Source organism: Triturus cristatus, chromosome 10 (assembly GCF_964204655.1).
Source record: "Triturus cristatus chromosome 10, aTriCri1.1, whole genome shotgun sequence".
In the NCBI taxonomy this organism is placed as follows: Eukaryota; Metazoa; Chordata; class Amphibia; order Caudata; family Salamandridae; genus Triturus; species Triturus cristatus.
In genome coordinates, this window is record NC_140593.1 from 817,755,989 (window position 1) to 817,775,068 (window position 19,080).

The following is a 19,080-nucleotide window of genomic DNA, read 5'->3' on the forward strand; positions in this document are numbered from 1 at the left end:
ATGAGAGATTGAGTAATGTAGGTGAAATGCCCTGCAAGCAGTGCTTAATATGAGATGGTGGTTTCTGGTGCTCAGCACCAGCACTTAATTATCAACACTGGCGCTTTTCATGAGCACCAGTTAAGGACGAGGGCATTTACAGGGAGATTAAGTGATTTGCCCAGACTCACAGGATCTTAAGCTGACGCCAAGACTCGAACCAGGTCCCCAGCTCTGAAGACAGCTGCTCTGGTCATTATACCACAACCTCTCCCCATGTTCGTAGTTAGTAGGTGGTTCTGTTTTAGGTGGCTATAACAAGAGAAACGGGTTGGTGCAAGCTGCCTCCTGACGTAAGACCCAGACCTTTTTTTTTGTTTTTACAAATTAACCACTGCCTGCAAGTAAAAATTCCACATTCCATGCATTGAGGAGTTCACAAAAGCGGATTTGTATGTTGTCCTGCACTGGTGGTAACATCACTAGAAGGAATGTACTCAATGACAGAGGATACCACCAGCAGAGGTGGCAGTACGGAGGTACCTGAAGCAGAGCACTTAATTCAGTTTTTGCCTTTCTAAAATAATATTTCAAGACTGTACTGAATTTGATTCTCAATATAATTTCTAGAACCATCAACAAAAAGAAAGGAAAGGAAAATTAAAGAAAGCAAAAGAAAATGTGAAAAGTCGTTATCATGGTAAAAGAGAAGCTCAGACTCCAAATAGGTGCCACACTTCCTTTAGCAACCGCGACACTTGATGCCAGTGTTGAGTACACTGAAGGTGTCTGAAAACACATGCCATGTACAACATTGTCAACTTTATGCTTTGGCAAACTTCTCTTTCCACAAAAGCCTACCCGGTGTATTTTAGGCTTAAAGCCATCTCTAAATACTAACAGCATGCATTTACTACCAGATTAGGAACAAGTTATGTTCAAGAATGTAAAAACAAATTATGATAAAATTGCTACTCTAAATAACATTTCATTGTTATAAATATTGATGGAAGGAAAGTGCATGCTCTAGTTCATATTTCGAGATTATTTGAACTTTTGTATTTATGAGATCGCTTGACTGCAGTTTTCAAAGGCACTGTCGTTCACGTGCACATATGGACATACATATATGTGACACCTTCACGCACGAAAATATTGCTTATGTTTCCACCTGGAATCCACCAAGCTGCATACACATTGTCATGAAACCGTGTGTCTTTAACGTGTACCTATGCACAGATGTGTTTATAATACACCGAGGCTAAAGTACGTGTTGTTTTTTTTTATTTACATCAAAATACTTGGGGAAAAAAACCCTTGGCGGTCAGTGCAAGTGAATGCAGGGATGGAGGTCAGCTGTCCCCCTCGGTCCACCCACCCTTCATCACAGCCACCTGCAGCGCTGCACACAGATGCCTGCCTAAGGAATATCAATGAGGCTGGAGTGTTTGTGAATCCCTGGGAAAGGGGATTTTATCTGCGCTGTGATTGGTTAGCACATCAATGGCAGGAAGTTTAGGACTGGCCTACAGGGCAATCAAATTCAAATGTAAAAGTTCTCTGCTAGGAAATATTTGATATATTTAAACAAGTAATGGGTCAAAAATGGGGTTGTTCAGTATTGTACTAGAAATTTGAAATCAATATTTCGAATACAATACTGAACATCCTCATTTTTGTGCATATTTTCTTCTTGGAAATTGACCTATTACTTGTTTAAATATATCAAATAATTTCCTGGCAGAACACTTTTACATTCACATTTTATTACCCTTCTTCTTGGGAATGCAGGTTGCCCTAGTTGTTGATACTACAGGGAAATCAGGCAGTGCCTTATAGGCTGGTCTGACAGGCCAATGTGTGGGTCTGTTTTTTGATTGTGGGCTTGTTTTATGGTCCTTTCACTGGTGATTTCCATGATATTACAACAAACATTGCCTGCAGCAAGCACAAATACACGCATTTTCTGCTGCCATACCAAATACCTATACAGCGTGCTTCACAAGTTCAAAACTACCCTGATCTGCAAATGTGGGTACTTTTTTTTAGCTATTTGAGTCACTAATGGGCACCACTTTTATTGTGGTGCCCGGACCTATTTTCTCTCCCAGTCCGACCTAGATTGCTGACAGCACAAAATGAAGGCGAGGTCGCCATCCAGTCGGTGTGCACAAAACACCACCTGGTTTGTGACCTCACCTTACTGCATCAGGCCTTTAGCCTATCGTGTTCAGGCTTGTTACATAAAGGAAGACAGTCCTAAGACACTGCTCTAGTTCAAACAAGGCAACAGTGGTGATGCAACACTCCTCTGATGGAGCTATCAACATTCGTATAAAAGATTTCATTTGTAGGTAGGGTTGGGAGATGCCATTCACAGCACTGCAGCCCCCATGAGAATAAATACAAAGAACAATGAACTTTTGATTCAGGAAATAATCAGCCCGGGCAAGGAGCAACTATTGGAGAGATACTAAACTCCAAGGACAGAAGGGATTGTGAGAACGAGAACGCGGCTTTTTCACAGAATTAGGGCGAGGTTTTAAGGCTGCATTACCAAATTCTGACATGTACTGTTTGATGAATTTAATTTGTTGTCGGTAAGTAAAGAGCCCTGTTTTTAAGCCACAGGGGAGACTGCCTAAAACAACGGGAAATAGAAATGATCTTTGCTACTTGCAAATAAAGTACCCCAAGTCACCCCATATAAAGGAGAAAGGTTTACAGTTTGATTCCTTTTTCCTCCAACTCTTTTGAAACTAAGACCTTCTTTCCTTCTCTCTCACCTCCTCTGTCTTTCAGGCACCTGTCCAACTAATTTCTGCCACTAACAACCTTTTCTTCCGATCCACTCACAATCCTGTAGTTTTAGTTGCCTTTCACATTCTCACTCTACATTTCCCACCTTTCTTGCATTTTCTGTCACCAACTACATAATCTTCGCCCCATTTTTGCAATTTCGGAGTTTTGGATTATGCCATGTTTCTCTCTGCCACTCACGCCTTCCACAACTATTCCATCAGTGCCTAATTTATGCGGTGGTTGCAGGTGGTGCCCTCATTTTTGGCAAACAGGAATTATTTTTTATTATCAGTCTTTAAACCAGGTGTTAGAAAGGGAAAAGGGGGAAAAGGGAGAAAGAAGGAGGCATAGAAAGAAAGGAACAATTACTGAAAGCAGGGATTAAAAAAAGAACCAGCAAAAGTGACATTAAGAGACAGGAAGCATAGTACGTGGAAGATAGAAAGCATAATGTGGAATCAAAAGTAGGCATCCTTGGTATTCGTCAACTTGGCAGCTGCAGACAGACCTCCAAGAAAAACTAAAGACCCATGCACTAATTTTCTTACAAATTACACTGGTTATCCTAATCTATTTTAACTGTTCTTAAATGTGCTCAAAAACTTAATAAATGCGTAAAAGCCTGATGAACAAAGTGAATGTTGGTCAAATTGTCAATTTAACAACATTACGAAACATACCGTGTTTAAAATATGTCAAATTACTCACAGATTCTACAGTTTCGTGTTGGGAAAATCCAACAGGCGCGATCCCAAAGATGCACACGGCCAGGATTGTGATGAGCGAATGCACAAAGATGATCCAGTATGTGAAAAAAGGCCTGGTGCAAAACAAAAGGGTTTTGTGAAAATAGATTCATAAAACCTGCAACTGCTAAAAATTTGCTTCTGTACAGCTTTCCAATGTAAAAGTCAGGCCTTGTATCAAAACATGTTCAGTGTCATCGCTGACGCACACCTTGGCATAACACTTCGATGATTGTTGGAGTCAGCGCAGTGAAGTGGGAGTAGAGAAGATTTTTCACATGGTAATTGAGGGAAACTGCATTTACAACGTGGGCTGAGCCACACGTGCCGTTCAACACAAATGGTACCACGCTTGCCTGAATCACGTATATGCCCTAAACATGCATAGGCCTTAACCAAGCATATGCATGGTGTAGATGCAGAGCGTATTGGCGGGGAGAGGAATAGGAAAGATCGGAAGAGGAAGGAACAGGACCTGGCTTGGTAAGTGGAGGTGGTGCCGATTTTCAGGGGAGGTAGTTTTAGGGCTGGGGGCTGGGTTTTTTTAGGCTTGGGGTGGGGTGGGTAGTTTTTAGGGCTGGGGGCCAGGTTTTAGAGCTCAGGGCGGAGGTAAAGGTGCAGTTTTAAGGTGTGGGGTCAGTTTTAGGGCTCAGGGCAGGAGTGCTGGGGTCAGGGTCGATATTTGGGCAGGGGGGTGGGTTTTAGGGCTTAGGGTGGGGAGTCAGGGTCGTTTTTAGGGCTGAGGCAGGGTGGATTGCAGGGCTGGGGTATTGGGTTTAAACAAACAGGGCAGGGGGGGGTGGTGAGTGATGTTTACGACGCATATCCCTTTACCAATCATGCGTCCACCACGAAATTGGTTGTAAAGCCATGCATGGTTCAGACTGCTCTGTTTAGGCATCTGTGGCTAAGGCATGCGTTGTTGTATCATGCAACCGTTAATTGGACCAGTTACGTCTCATATTAGCCACAAAGGTTGTCTGAAATAAACGAGTGAACTCTCAAACTTTACAAAATCATCTAGGCTACTTCATATACATGGAGGCAGAGTTTATGTTTTCTGTGGTACAGGAATAAAGAGCCAGAAAGTCAAAAAACCCTTGATTCAATGCATTGACACAGGTTGAGTGTAGGCATGGACTGTGTGATTTAAGGAGGCACTGGAAGAGATTTGTACTGTACCAAGCAATTTAAATGGGAAGGGATAGGGCACGGTTTGTATGATACCAGAGGGTAGAGAATGGAATTGGGATACTTCAGTATTGCAAGGGATGAAAATATAAAAGGGATTGCAGGTTCTCAAAACTAAGAAGATGTCACAGAGATCCCACAAAATCTGAAGAGTTAAAATGAGAGAGAGACGGAAAGAGAGAGAGGGAGACAGATAGAGAATTGTATGGGTCACCTAAGCTATCACTAGAGGATGTGGAATGTACTCTACTAAGAGGAAGAGGTGTAACTTCCACACTTCCAAAAGGTCGAAGGGCAACAGATGTAGAGGGTTATGCTACCAGGAGAAAGAGGATAAAATGATTAATGTATGCTTCAACAAGGGAAGGGTGATGGAACCGTGACTGTACGCTACAAATAAGGAGAGTATAGAATGGTGAGTCGAGACTAGTGGAATGATGGGGAAAAAGACCCTTTCTATGAGAGACCAAAAGGACAAGCATGGGATAAGGACCAGGGAAGACACTGCCTGCTATATTTCATCTACCTAAAAAACATCCTACCAACAAATCCTAGTGCAGCTGATGTTCCAACTTTTTTGACTTTCTTTGGGATAATCACAAAGTTCATTGTTCATTTCTTTACTTTGGTAATCAAACAATTCAGTCAGTATTAGTGGCTTCCTTCTCAGCGAAGAAAAGCATTTGATATGCTTTGTGGTTTCATTATTTTTTCAAATATACTTTTGAGTTATCCATACGAAGGAATATCTCTGAACATTGTCAGCTGCTCTGAGCCTGCTAGTTCGAGTTTTGGTTAAGACAGCACCATTGTTTGCTAATAATCCTGCTGAGTTGTCAATGTCCACAGCACCTGCTGCTGGCCATTTGTTGTTGTTTGTGAATAGCCAACATTGATCTGTTTCCAACTTTGTATGATCTTGTTTTTTTTTCTGGGTTGACAACTTAACATTGCTTTTGATGTTTAATTAAAATGAGTTCATTTTATCAAGCAGCCTGTACTTGAAGCTCCACAGTGATGGAATTGATAATGTTATAGGCGATACCACATAAAAGGATGTCATTCATTTCATCAACAATATCACTGTTGATTGATGATGCTACATATGAGGATATCACAGTGGTGAGCTGGTGATGCCACATAACAAGAACATTACTAATGTCATTGGCAACATTACTGGTGAATTGGTGATGCCGGATACAAGAATTTCATTGACGTCATGTGGTAATGTGTATTGCCTAAGCCTTTGGATTAGAATGTAAGAGGTCATTGGAGCAAGAGAAGAGTGTTCTCTCTCTGGCATTCTGTCATGTGTCAGTTGCTCCAGGGCCCCTTCTTGTGCAGATGTATCTTCATGAATAAACCCACTTCTTCTGATATTCACTTGGAAGAGTCATCATTACAAAACTGGCGACGATTGGAGATTATTTGGACGTTCCTGCTCTTATTGGACAATATTTTTTATCAGCGAAGGGGCCAGAGAGCACACGAGCAAACCGCTGATGACTTCAATTCCACATGAAGGAACATTTTTTCAATAGTAAGTGAACAACTAAGGTGAGAAACTTTGAATTTCATATTCTTCCCCTTTTCGCTGCTTTTAAATGAGGATTTTTGTCATTTTACATGATCTACAACTCACCACCGGCGTTGTGCTTGTTGCCTAGCAACTGCCCTCTTTGAACTTTTCGTACGCAGCTGACACGAACACTTCTAATTTGAAAATCTCTTCTCAAGCTATCAAATACGAGCACTGAGAAATCTTCACAAGACCCACGAAGTCTCAGTATGTAATCGCAACGTATTTTGAAGCAGTGTGCACGATACCCCTCACGATACACCAGCGCGTCATTGAAATCTCTTAGCAAGGCGTGCGATTCGTGAAATTCTAGCGCGTTACTTCGAACTAAAATCATCTGCAAAGTAAATACAAGTGCTTAAGTGACATAAACAGAACACTGGGTCTGATCCAGCTCCACTTACCAGCCATCCTGATGCTGTCTTTTCTGAATCCTCGCAACGTTAACCTTGATGACCATTGAGTTTCCAGAGTGTACTTCAAGTTACACTGCCTCTAATGGTTCACCTCGGTATTGTTCATTCCTTCATGTAAACTAGTTTCAAGCTTCCAGCCATCGTGATTTAACTACTCTGCTTGAGTGCTACATTTCTGTGGTGTTATAATAAACAACAGGAGCATAAACCCTTAAACCTCGTTGAGACTGGGGTAATAGTATAAAAGGCAACAATGATTCTCAACAGGTATCATTTAAACAAGACGGATAAATAGCATGTACAAAAACATTACATAAAGAATAAGGAAGACTCTGAAGAAATGAGGTAGAAAAAGGTCAAATTGTATTAGATCAGCAAAAAGTTTTGCAAAAAGGACATACAATTTGCTCGGATCGAAACGCCGTCGACTTATCAGCTTAAACTGATGGCCCTATGGTTCCTTATTATTGTGTATATTTAAGTAATTCTATTGTAAAAAATTAAATTCAGAACCTCTGTAAATATTTTCTAAATTTCACTCTCACTTCACTTTGCGCCGTTCTTAGCTGTCTTCACCTTGTCACTTGCGTCGCCGTCTTCGTGTCACGTACACTTTTAAGCACCAAGTACAAGTTTGGGTTGTTCTTATACGTTATTCATTTTACGTACAGTGCTGATACAACTGTTCCATTGTCCATTCACATTATTGTATGTCCTTTTTGCAAAACATTTTGCTGATCTAATACAATTTGACCTTTTTCTTTTTTTTTTTTTTTTTTTTTTTTTTTTTTTTTTTTTGAAACCGTTTATTGCAGTTTATAGAAGTTACAGGTATGGGCCTACAACCACACGGCCGGCCGCTAGAGCATCAAAAGCATATTACATACATACAGCAAAAAACTTTCTCAGCGGTACACAGTAGGAAGACAGGAGTGATCAATGGTGCAGGCCTCACAGCTCCATGCCCACAGTACGGTTCCATTTTCTTAAAGCAAAACAACGTGAACAAACCACAACCGCAAGGCAACCCTCAATCCAAAGTGACAACACGTGCTCCATAAGTGGGGGATCCAAACCAGCAGCAAAATTCTGAAGAGGGGGACGGGAGTAGATCAGGGACTGGGGGACCGCGCGCCCGCGGCCAAGGGAGGGGCGCCATCTAGGGAGACGGAGCCGGCGAGGCCGCCGGTAGCAGCGGCGGCTCACAAATACCCCCGCGGTAGGCGTTCCAGGGGCCCCAGAGTTTCATCCACGCCCCAGGCTTACCCCTCGCCACATACACCACCTTTTCACGAAACATACACCAATCCATATGCTCTTTCCAGGCCGACACCGCAGGGGGCCTCTGGGATCCCCACAATTGGGCAATATCACGCTTGGCTATCATGTATCCCAGAGTCACCCACCGCGCCTGCGGGACCGAGTAGTCATTTGGTTCCCAGACATTCAGCAAGCATCTCCTCGCTTCAGGCAGCAGCGCGACACGCGTAACCATTCGTAGAACCTCATGCACACCACGCCAGAATCGCTCCACCTTCGGGCACTCCCACAGTATATGCATGAAAGTCGCCAACGCACCACAGCCACGCTTACACATTCCATCACCGGCAAAACCCATACGTAAAAGCCTTGGCCCCGTCATGTAGACCCGGTGAAGGATCTTGAGCTGGACGAAACGAAGGCGAGCCGGGATGGCCACCTCTTTCGGAGAGGCCACCGCGGAGATCCAATCCTCGTCGTCCAGCTCCAGCCCGTCGGCAACCCAAGCCTCGCGGAGACTAGTCAGCAGACACGATCTATCGTTAATCAATTTTTTGTATATGAGGGAGATCGTGCTGTCCGGGACATGGCCATCTAGCACTCTGTCCTCCAGGGGGGAAGACTCCGGAATGGATGCAACATCCGGGAAGACGGAGCCCAGCGCATGGCGGACCTGTAGGTACCGAAAGTACTCACTGCCCTGCAGCTGAAACTCCGCCTGCAGCGTCTCAAAAGTTTTGAATCCCCCCCTCGTCCAGAGATCTCCCACCGTGCTGATTCCGATCGTGTCCCACTTCTCGAAGCCCTTCGACGTCCACAGGGAGCCCAGCCTCTCAGATGCATACAGCGGTGACGCTCGGGTCAAACGGTCCTTCCACCCCATAGCTGCATTAGCCGCGTGCCAGACACGCACCATGACACGCGTCGGTCCCGTCAAACGGGAGTCGGGCGCGCCAGAGTAGAGCGCTCGATTATAATCGGCACCGGGCAGAAGCGTCCTGTCCATCTCAAATGCCGGGTTCAAGGCGGGCCCGTAAAGGCCATGATTAATTGCAGCTAGTTGGGAGGCCCAGTAATACCGTTTGATGTCCGGGAGGGCGACCCCTCCATCGTACCACGGGAGCGTCAATTTAGACAGAGCAATACGCGGCCTCCCGTCCCAGAACAGGCGCCGCTGGAGGCCCTCCACCTCGCGAAAGTAGCGTGCCGGGACCAGGTCCATGGTATTCTGGAGGGCGTAGAGGAAGCGCGGCAGGGACATCATTTTAAATAAGGCCGCTCGGCCGAGCGGCGAGAGCGGCAGACGCCGCCAGCGCACCACGTCCTCCCTCAGACGCTGGAGGGGGGCAGCAAGTTCCGCTCATAGCGGGCCTCCGGGTCAAGAGTGATATATATACCCAGGTACCGGAAACCCTGGGAGGCAATCTGGATCGGACAGTCCCGTGGCAAGACCGGGGCCTCCCCGGAGAGCACATAGACACAGGATTTCGCCCAGTTGATGACCAGGCCTGAGTTGCGACCGAAGGAGCGCAAAACATCAACCAGGACGATCAGTGACTTGCGCGGGGAGGCGAGATACAAAAGGATATCGTCAGCATAGAGGGACACGCGGTCCTCATGCTCGGGGGTCCAGCGGAGACCACGGATAGAAGGGTGCCACCGCAACCACTCCGCCAGGGGCTCCATGGCCAGGGCGAACAGGAGAGGCGACAGGGGACAACCCTGTCGCGTGCCCCGTCCCAGCGCGAATGGGGCAGATACTCGCCCATTCACCACCACCTGCGCCAACGGGCCCGAATATAGCAATTTGACCCAGCTGACGAAACCCGGGCCGAACCCAAACTTCGCCAGCATCGCCCAAACATATGGCCATTCGAGCGTATCAAACGCCATGGTGGCGTCCAAGGACGCCAAGATGGCCGGCTCCCGCACAAATGGGACACGCGCGAGCACCCCGTGTAAGCGCCGCAGATTAAGCGCCGTGTTGCGGTGTGGTATAAAGCCCGATTGGTCTTGGTGGACCAAATCGCCCACCACGCCAACCAACCGGTTGGCCAACACCTTGGCGAGGATTTTGGGCTCCGCGTTCAGAAGCGAAATCGGCCTATAGGATGTGACCCGCTCACGGGGCTTCCCCTCCTTATGGATCACCACAATTGTAGCCAGACGCTGGTCCGGCGGGAGGGAGCCCTGCGAGTGGGCCGCAAGGAACATCGCGCGCAGGTGGGGCGCCAACACATCCGGGCGTAGCTTGTATAGCTCAATGGGAATACCATTGGGGCCCATGGCCTTGCCGGATGCAACCGAGCGAATAGCCGAGGCAATTTCGTCCGAGGTGGGCGGGGCATCCAGCGAATCCCTGTCCTCCACCGTAAGGGAGGGCAGTGCGATGTCCCGAAGCAAGGCATGGGAATCTTCCTCCGAGCAGGGAGAAACCGGGGAGTAGACTTCGCGGAAATAATCCGCGAAGCAGGAGACAATGGCTTCCGGCTCAGTGACGCACACACCATCCACGCTCTCAATCAAAGGCACCACGCGGCTCGCTCTTTCCCTCTTGTCCAACCACGCAATCAATTTGCCAGCCTTGTCACCCACATCATACAATCGCCCCTGCTGCTCTCTACTGAGGCCCCTGGCCGCCTCCGTGACGAGGGCCCGATAGGCCGCCTGCTTTAAGTGCAAAACATGCAACTTGGCGTCTGTTACCCCGCTCCCCAGGTCACCCTCCAGTTCTGCAATCTCGGCCTCAACCCGGGTCACCTCCTCCCGCTCGCGCCGCCGGGCATTGGAAATAAAGGAGAGAGCCTCCCCTCTAAGAACCACCTTAAAAGCCTCCCACAGGGAGATGGCAGACGGGACCGACCCCACATTCTCATCGAAATAGCGCTGTAAGGCTTTGATCAAGTCGGCACGAATGGTGGGGTCGCGCAAATACCATGCATTGATCGGGGCCACTCTGCCATCCCCCCTCGGGAAGACATCGAAATGCAACAACAATGGGGAGTGGTCTGAGATACCCCGTGCCAAATGGCGCACCTCCCCCACCCTCCCTGCCTGGGCCGCCGGGACAAGGATGTAATCAAGCCGCGAGAGGCTACCATGGGCCCCCGAGTGGAAGGTGTACTGTTGCAATACGGGATGCTTTAAGCGCCAGCAATCCACCAGGCCCAGCGTGTCTAAAAGGCCGGGCAGCCACGCCTGTGCCCGGGGGAGGTCCCTAGGGGGATGGCGATCCATAGACCCAGAGGCAACCGCGTTAAAGTCCCCTCCAACCACCAACAGGCCACCCGGAAGGTCCAGAAGGAGGCGCCCCAGGTCCGCAAATGTAGTGGCTTGTAACCCAGGCGGGACGTACACTGATATAAAGATAAACACTCTACCCTCCATTCGTCCCACCAGAACAGTGTAACGTCCCCTCTCATCATGGCGCACCTCGTCAATCTCCAACGGGAGCGAGTTCTTGACCATAATGCCCACCCCCCGCGAGCCCGAAGTGAAGCCGGAGTGGGCCGCCAAACGATATCCCCGCCAATTCATTGCATGAAAGGTGTTACCTATAAGGTGTGTCTCCTGCAGGAAGACAACATCTGGAGAAATACGTTTTAAATACTGCAGGACCACACCACGCTTAATCCTATCCCCCAGGCCGTTAACATTCCATGACAACACAATCAAATCCCTACCCCCCATCATACGTCAAAACAATCGGTCGCCCCCCACCGAGCATCTTAAAAACAACAAAACGGTTGCGGGTTTGCCTTGCGGTGCTAACAAACAACACACCCCCCCCACCCCCCGGTCCCAACAGAACTCCCCCCTCCCTGCACCCCTGCATGAGCCCAGACAGCCCCCCCAAAGTGCAGTGTGCCTGTCGCCCCATAGCTGAGTACTAACTAGTCCCCCCGAGGAGGAGGGAAGCCCCCAGCAGACCCCACCCGACCTCCATGGGAGGGGAACATACGAAAGCAATATATGGTAAAGGAACAATATCCAGAGCAAGGCCTATACAGTCACCCCTCAATTCTGATCCGGCGGGCCCTCCCCGCCAGCCGCGCCCCCCCCACCCCGATCTCCAGGCAAAGTATCTAACCAGTCCCCAGCCACCTCGGGCCGGTCGAAGAAGTGCGTACGGCCATCCACCTCCACCCTCAGCTTAGCCGGAAAGAGCATTGAGTACTTGAGGTTTAGGTCCCTTAGGCGACGTTTAATACCAAGAAAGCTCTGTCGCTGCTTCTGGACCGCCGGAGTAAAGTCTGGGTAGAAGTGTACATCCATGTTGTCCAGCCTGACCGGTCCCTGTTGCCTGGAGGTCTGGAGGATGGCGTCTCTGTCCCGGAAATTAAAAATCCGGGCAATAATAGGCCGCGGCGGGGCACCGGTCTTAGGGCGGCCCCCAGGGACCCGGTGAGCACGCTCCACCGCAAAAAGCTTACTCAGCCCCCGGGGCTGGAGATGGGTCAGGATCAGTTCTTCCACGAAGAGATCTGCCGCCTCCGCCTCTCGGCCCTCCGGCACACCAATAATGCGAACATTGTTCCTCCGGGCCCGACCCTCGGAATCCTCCAGTCGCCGGTCCATCAGGGCGCTCGCCTGGCCAAGCCGGCGCACCTCCTTCTGGAGGGCCACCACGTCCGTAGTGAGGCTCGTTGTGGTGTGGGCCAGGGAGTCAACTCGGTCGTTCGTTTTTGACAAGTCTGCCCTCACAAGGCCCACATCCACCAGGACCGAGTCAATTTTTTGCGCCAAGGTATCGAAACGCTGGTCCACTGAGGCCTTCATCTCTGCGATGGCGCCCATGACGTCCCGGAGGGTCAGATCCACCGGTTGGGCAGGCGCCTCCGTCGGGCCCACCAGGGATGACCGCGATGTCTCCGGAGAACCCTTCTGGAGCGTATAGCGATCCATACTATTGGCCTGGTGCGCCGTGCCACGGCGGGTTGTCTTCATCTTCGCCCGGTCGCCATCTTGTTTGGTGGACATGCTGGCCCTTCCACCGTCGTACCAAGATCTCCAAACGGGCCGCCACACCAAATCACGGGTGTCAGGGGGGGGGGCGGGGGCGACCACCGGGCCGCGGGTCAACCCACCGCCGGCGGGTCAGCCGGGCACCTGGACAAGGCAACACCACCGCACCCCGCTCCGCAGCCCGACCCCGCCTGAGGCAAGGAGGGCGCAAAAGCGAAAGTGAAAGTGCGGGGTATACGAGTCGCCCAGCCCCGCTCGCCGCTGTTATTCACTTCGTCCCCGGATCGCCCCACTACTCCAATCCGGGGGGCCCGCGAGGAGAAGGCCGCAACCTTCAATCGATGCTCCCGCCGGTGTTCGGGGTCCGATTCGAGCCCAAAAAACGGGTGGCGCCTCAGCTCGGGTTCACCGACACAGTCCCCTCAACAAGGACAGGATATCGGCAGGATTAATTCAGGAGGTCGCGGAGGTCCTCGGGAGCCTCGCACCTACGCGGCCATCTTGGTTGCGCGCTAGGCTCCTCCAATTTGACCTTTTTCTACCTCATTTCTTCAGAGTCTTCCTTATTCTTTATGTAATGTTTTTGTACATGCTATTTATCCGTCTTGTTTAAATGATACCTGTAGAGAATCATTGTTGCCTTTTATACATTTCTGTGGTGTGCACACATATCTCTTATATTAAATGCAAATCAGCATTTAAAATTTGCACGTCTTTGCACATCTGCTTGGTGCTATTTTTTTTTTTTTTAAGTTGCACGTTCTACACTTCTCTGATGTGCACACATTTAAAAAAAAAAGGAAACAAATCTACTTTTCAGCGATTTGCACGCTTCTTCATCATATGTGCATGTCTACCAACCTGTGATGTGCACACTTTCTTATTAAGTGCGAGTCAACTTTCGACGAATCTACTTTTCGGCGATTTGCACGCTTCTTCATCATTTGTACATGTCTACCATTCCGTGATGTGCACACTTTCTTATGAAGTGCAAGTCAATCCTCCAGGAATTTCTATTTTTGCAGCGATTTGCACGCTTTCTTCTTGTTCTATGCCTTGTGCACTCATTGAATCTCATTTGTTTACAACCAAATTTCTATTATCAATATGCAGAGCATATCTAAACCTGCACCTTTCATGCAAGATCCTCGTGAGCCTCCATTTGAATGGAAATTGTGGATTCACTCTTTCAAAGCTTATCTAGTGGCAATTGATGCAATCAAGTTCAAACCTGACAGAAAAAAAGGTTTAATGTATTATCATCTTGGTGTTGAGGGCCAAAACATTTTTGATCATCTACCTGAATATGAAGGCTCAGGTGATTCAGACATTGATGAATTTGACGCTGTACTTGCCCAACTCGATAAGTATTTTGCTAAATCAAAAAATCTAGTGGTTCATAGATTTAAATTTTTTACTAGGGTACAAAAGCCTTCTGAGAACATTGATACATATGTTACTGCCCTGAAAGTGTTATCGTCCACATGTGAATTTGAAGATTTCACCTCACAATTGATTAGAGATCAACTTGTTGTTAGATGTAGTTCTATAAAGATTCAAGAACGTTTACTTACTTGCAAAAACCCCTCCTTAGACAGAGCTATTGACATAGCCAAAAGCATTGAGGGTTCATGTCAAGATGTGAAATTCCTTGAAGAATCTCTCAATAAAACAAGTATTTCAGGAGAAGTTGTTAACAAATCCATCCCTGTTGTGGACCAAGAATAAAATTCCCATCAAACCTAATGTTCAAGCTTTTCCTTCAAGAAAAATAATCTGTTTTAGGTGTAGTTCACCTAACTATGTTTCTTCTTTTAGATATTGTCCTGCTCATGGTCAACAATGTAAAAAATGCAACAGAATAGGTCATTTTTCAAAAGCCTGTAGAGGTGGTAAATTTAACAACCCTATTCGTTCACTAGTCAGTGAAAATTGTGAAGTTGAAACTGACAATTGTGATTCTCCTAATGAATTGCTATTAGGTGTCAGATGTGTGAAAGAGTTTAATTCCTTTTCAGTTGCTGATCCTGAAACTGAAGTTTGGATTGATGGAGTCTCCATCAAGCTTCTAGTGGATACCGGAGCTCGCATCACGATCACAGACTATCAGAAATATGTACATTCATGGAGTAAACATTCTCTGCTTCCTCCGGATGTTACAACTGTGGCTTTTGAGGGCAGCAGAGTGGATCTTCTTGGTTATTATTTAACTAGTATCAAATTTCTCGAACCCTCCATTAATGGAAAAGTCTATGTTGCTCGCAAAGGCATTAATGTTTTAGGTTTAGTTCACCAAGCTGAGTTTAATTTCGTCATCAGACCTGGTTCTTGTAATCATGTTACTATTGAAAAAGTCAAAATTACAAATGTTAATGTCCCCATTAATAATTTACAAGATGATAAAATTATTCATACTTCAGAATTTGATTGGGAGAAGAAATTTGACAACGTTTTTCAGGATAAATTAAGAAAAATTTCCGATTTTGTCTTTTCCATAAAAGTTAAACAACAAGTTACTCCAGTAAAACATAAGTTACGCAACATACCTTTGAGTATTAGAAAAGAACTATCTGACATGCTTACGGACTTATGTAAACAAGGCATCATTGAGAAGGTGGAGGGCACCCTATGGTCATCTCTCATAGTTCTTGCAAAGAAAAAGATAGGTGAACTCAGAATGTGTGTTGACTTAAGAAGCGCCAACGAAGCAATTTTGGTTGAGAACTTTCCTCTCCCCAGAATAGAGGACCTCATTGCCAAAATTGGTCACTCATGTTGGTTCACGAAATTAGATCTTAGGTCAGCATACCATCAAGTTGTTTTTGACCAATCTTCTTGTCATCTAACTGCTTTCATCACCCCAGCAGGAACCTTTCAGTTCTGCAGGATGCCCTTCGGCATAGCTTTTGCTGCAGCACTTTTTCAAAGATTGATGTCAGAGATGTTCCATGATATACCCCAAGTAGCAGTATTTCAGGATGACATTTTGGTATTTACGGAAAGTGAACCAGAACATAACATTGTTGTGAACAATGTGTTAAGTATACTTGAATACAGAGGAGACACGCTGAGAAAAGACAAATGCATTTTTAAATCAAATGAAATAGAATATTTGGGTCATGTCTTTTCAGCTCAAGGTGTAAAGCCCAAACCTTGCCTTGTGAAAAGCATTTTGGATGTACCCGCTCCAAAAAACAAAGAACCGTTACTTTCCTTTTTAGGGCTTTGCGAAATTTACGCCAAAGTTCTAAAAAACTTTGCTAACCTAACTGAGTGCTTCAGACCTCTCTTGAAGAAAAACGCAAAGTTCATTTGGTTGGACTCTTGTGATCATTTTTTCAAAGTCATCAAAGAGCGGATTGTTAAAGTCCCTGCCCTACAATCTTTTTGTGAGAACAAAACCACTGTCATCACAGTTGATGCGTGTGAGTATGGCCTGGGTGCCGTTCTCACTCAAACTGAAAGAGGGCGTGAATTTACTATTGGTTTTGCTTCCTGACCTCTAAGACCTGCCGAACGCAAGTATTCAGTAATCGAAAAAGAATTGTTAGCCTGTGTGTGGAGTGTAGAGAAGTTTAAAGCATATGTATGGGGCAGACATTTCATCCTGAAAACTGATCATTGTCCTTTAGTGAATATTTTATCTGGAAAAAAAATTAAATGAACCACAGCCAGAATCTCTAGACTTGCAGCGAAACTTTTAGAATTTTCATTTACTGTGGAATACATGCCGGGGGGGGGGGGAAACTCCTGCACAGATTGTCTTTCCAGACTTCCTATTGAAGAGTCAGAAAATCAAGAATGGGAATCAGAAATGGAAGAGTGTTTCATTGCTTATATCGGGGATGCTACTTTTTCTGAAAATGACTGGATTTCAGCTCTTGAATCTGATTGCATTTTAAATGAAGTGGTTATGTTAGTGAAATCTGGTTGGCCAAAAGAATCACAATTGAAAAATGAGTTGCAACCATTTTTGAAGATTTCTGATGAGTTATCTTTAGAAAGCGAAATCCTAGTCTGTGGTGACAAACTAGTTGTACCCTTTTCTTGTCGACAACAGTTAATTAACTTGGCACATAGCGGTCGTCAAGGCACCACCTTGACAAATAGAAAAAATCAGAGGAAAATTCTGGTGGCCACGTATGGACTTAGAAATTGAAGACTTTGTTTCCAATTGTGTTAAATGTAAGTCAAGTGATAAAGTGTTAACAGCTGAAAATTAAGTAGAATCTGTAAGTCTTTGTCCAAAAAAAGTATGGCAACGCATTGGTGTTGATTTTTTAGGTCCATATCAAATCTTACCTTACAATTTAGGATACTTCATTGTTATGGTGGATCATCTTTCAAGGTGGGTTGAGGTTGAACCTGTTTCTGAACCTACCACCAAGAAAGTGCTAGAATGTTTTCAAAATATGTTTCTAGAGAGGAACTTCCAGAGGAGTTACTCACTGATAACGGGGTTCAATTTCTGTCCTCAGAAATGTCTTCTTTTCTGGAGAACTGTAACATTAAACATTGAAGAACACCACTTTACCATCCCCAGAGTAATGGAAAAGTCGAACGTTTCAACAAAGTGTTAGTTGAATGTATTCAAGCTTCTATTAAGAGCAATTTAAATGTTGCAAAATCCATACAAGAACTAGTGTGGTCACACCGTACCACCCCGCACTCGGTCACTGGGAAATCTACATTTGAATTAATTAGGGGTAGAGAAGCTGTTACTGAATTTTGTCCTTTTTGTGTTTTGAAAATGTTACCATAGTCTGGGGATGTCAAAAGCTGGTGCAAATCTGCTGAATATAGCTCCAATTTGTTCAATTTTAAAAGATCTGTCAAAAACAATTCTGTTCCGACCAAGTCCTGTAGATTGAAAATAGGAGACTGGGTATGTGTCAAAACCCCCATTTTAGTTGGGAAAGGATTATCAAAATTTAAAGATCCTGTTCAAGTTTGTAAAATACGAAAGAACTCGGTGAAACTTTCTGAAGGGAACTGGTGAGGCATCACTCGCGTGGCTTTAGTTCCTCGCAATTCTCCAGTCTCAGAGAAAGATGAAAAATATACTAAAGACAACCTGCCTCTACCTAGAAGGAGTGACCGTGTTTCCATGAGACCAAAAAGATTAAATGATTTTGTTCTTCGTTAAAGTTTTAAAGAAAGGGGTGGTGGTCTGTGCTTTAATTTGAATTTGTAGGAACTCAATTACTTTAACTCGCTGATGGAAAGTTTTATGGAATGTTTTAGTATACTAGAAATTTTCGTGTTTTAGAATATTTTAGAACTTAAGATCTTTATTCATATATTATTTCCTTTTGCTTAATTTTAGTTTTTTATAAAAAGGGAGATGTGTGGTAATGTGTATTGCCTAAGCCTTTGTCTTAGAATGTAATGAGGTCATTGGAGCAAGAGAAGAGTGTTCTCTCTCTGGCATTCTGTCTTGTGTCAGTTGCTCCAGGGCCCCTTCTTGTGCAGATGTATCTTCATGAATAAACACACTTCTTCTGATATTCACTTGGAAGAGTCATCATTACACGTCATTGACAATACCACTGGTGAAATAATGATGCCATATTCGAGTACATCATTGATGTCATCGACAATATCATTGGTAAATTGTTGGTGGCATATCACAAGGAAATCATTCCCATCATTGACAATATCATTGGTGATGCCACATTGCAAAGTCATCAGTGAAGTCATCGATAATTTAATTGGCGATGCTACATCATGAGGACATCACTGATGTCATCGACAACATCACTGGTTAATTGGTGACACCATAGAGTGAGGACATCATTGATGTAATCAAAAATATCACTTGTGAATTGGTGATACCACATACACAAATATAATCAAAAGATAATATCTGTGATAAATTAGTTATGTCAAATTATGAGAACATTGTTGAAGTCACCAGTAAATTGCTAATTTAACATTTTGAGGGCTTCATTGATGTCATCAACAATATCACTGGTGGTGCCACGTAGGAGTACATCACTGATGCCATCAACAGTATTACTAATAATTTGGTGGTGCTACATTACGAGGACACTGTTGATGTCATCCATAATGTCACTGGTGATGCCATACTATACAACATATTATAACTGATGTCATAGACAATGCCATTGGTGATGTTTAT

General features: G+C 45.6%; 1 protein-coding gene across 6 annotated transcripts in view; it reads right to left on the reverse strand.

Moving 5' to 3' along the window:
* The window catches only part of RHBDF1 (rhomboid 5 homolog 1), a 430,268-nt gene that overhangs the window by 73,780 nt on the left and 337,408 nt on the right, over nt 1–19,080 (reverse strand). For all 6 annotated transcript variants that reach the window (XM_085628414.1, XM_085628412.1, XM_085628413.1 and 3 more), the window contains one exon: nt 3,490–3,601. In XM_085628414.1, coding sequence (XP_085484540.1) covers nt 3,490–3,601 — 112 coding nt within the window. The remainder of the gene's footprint in view (nt 1–3,489; nt 3,602–19,080) is intronic.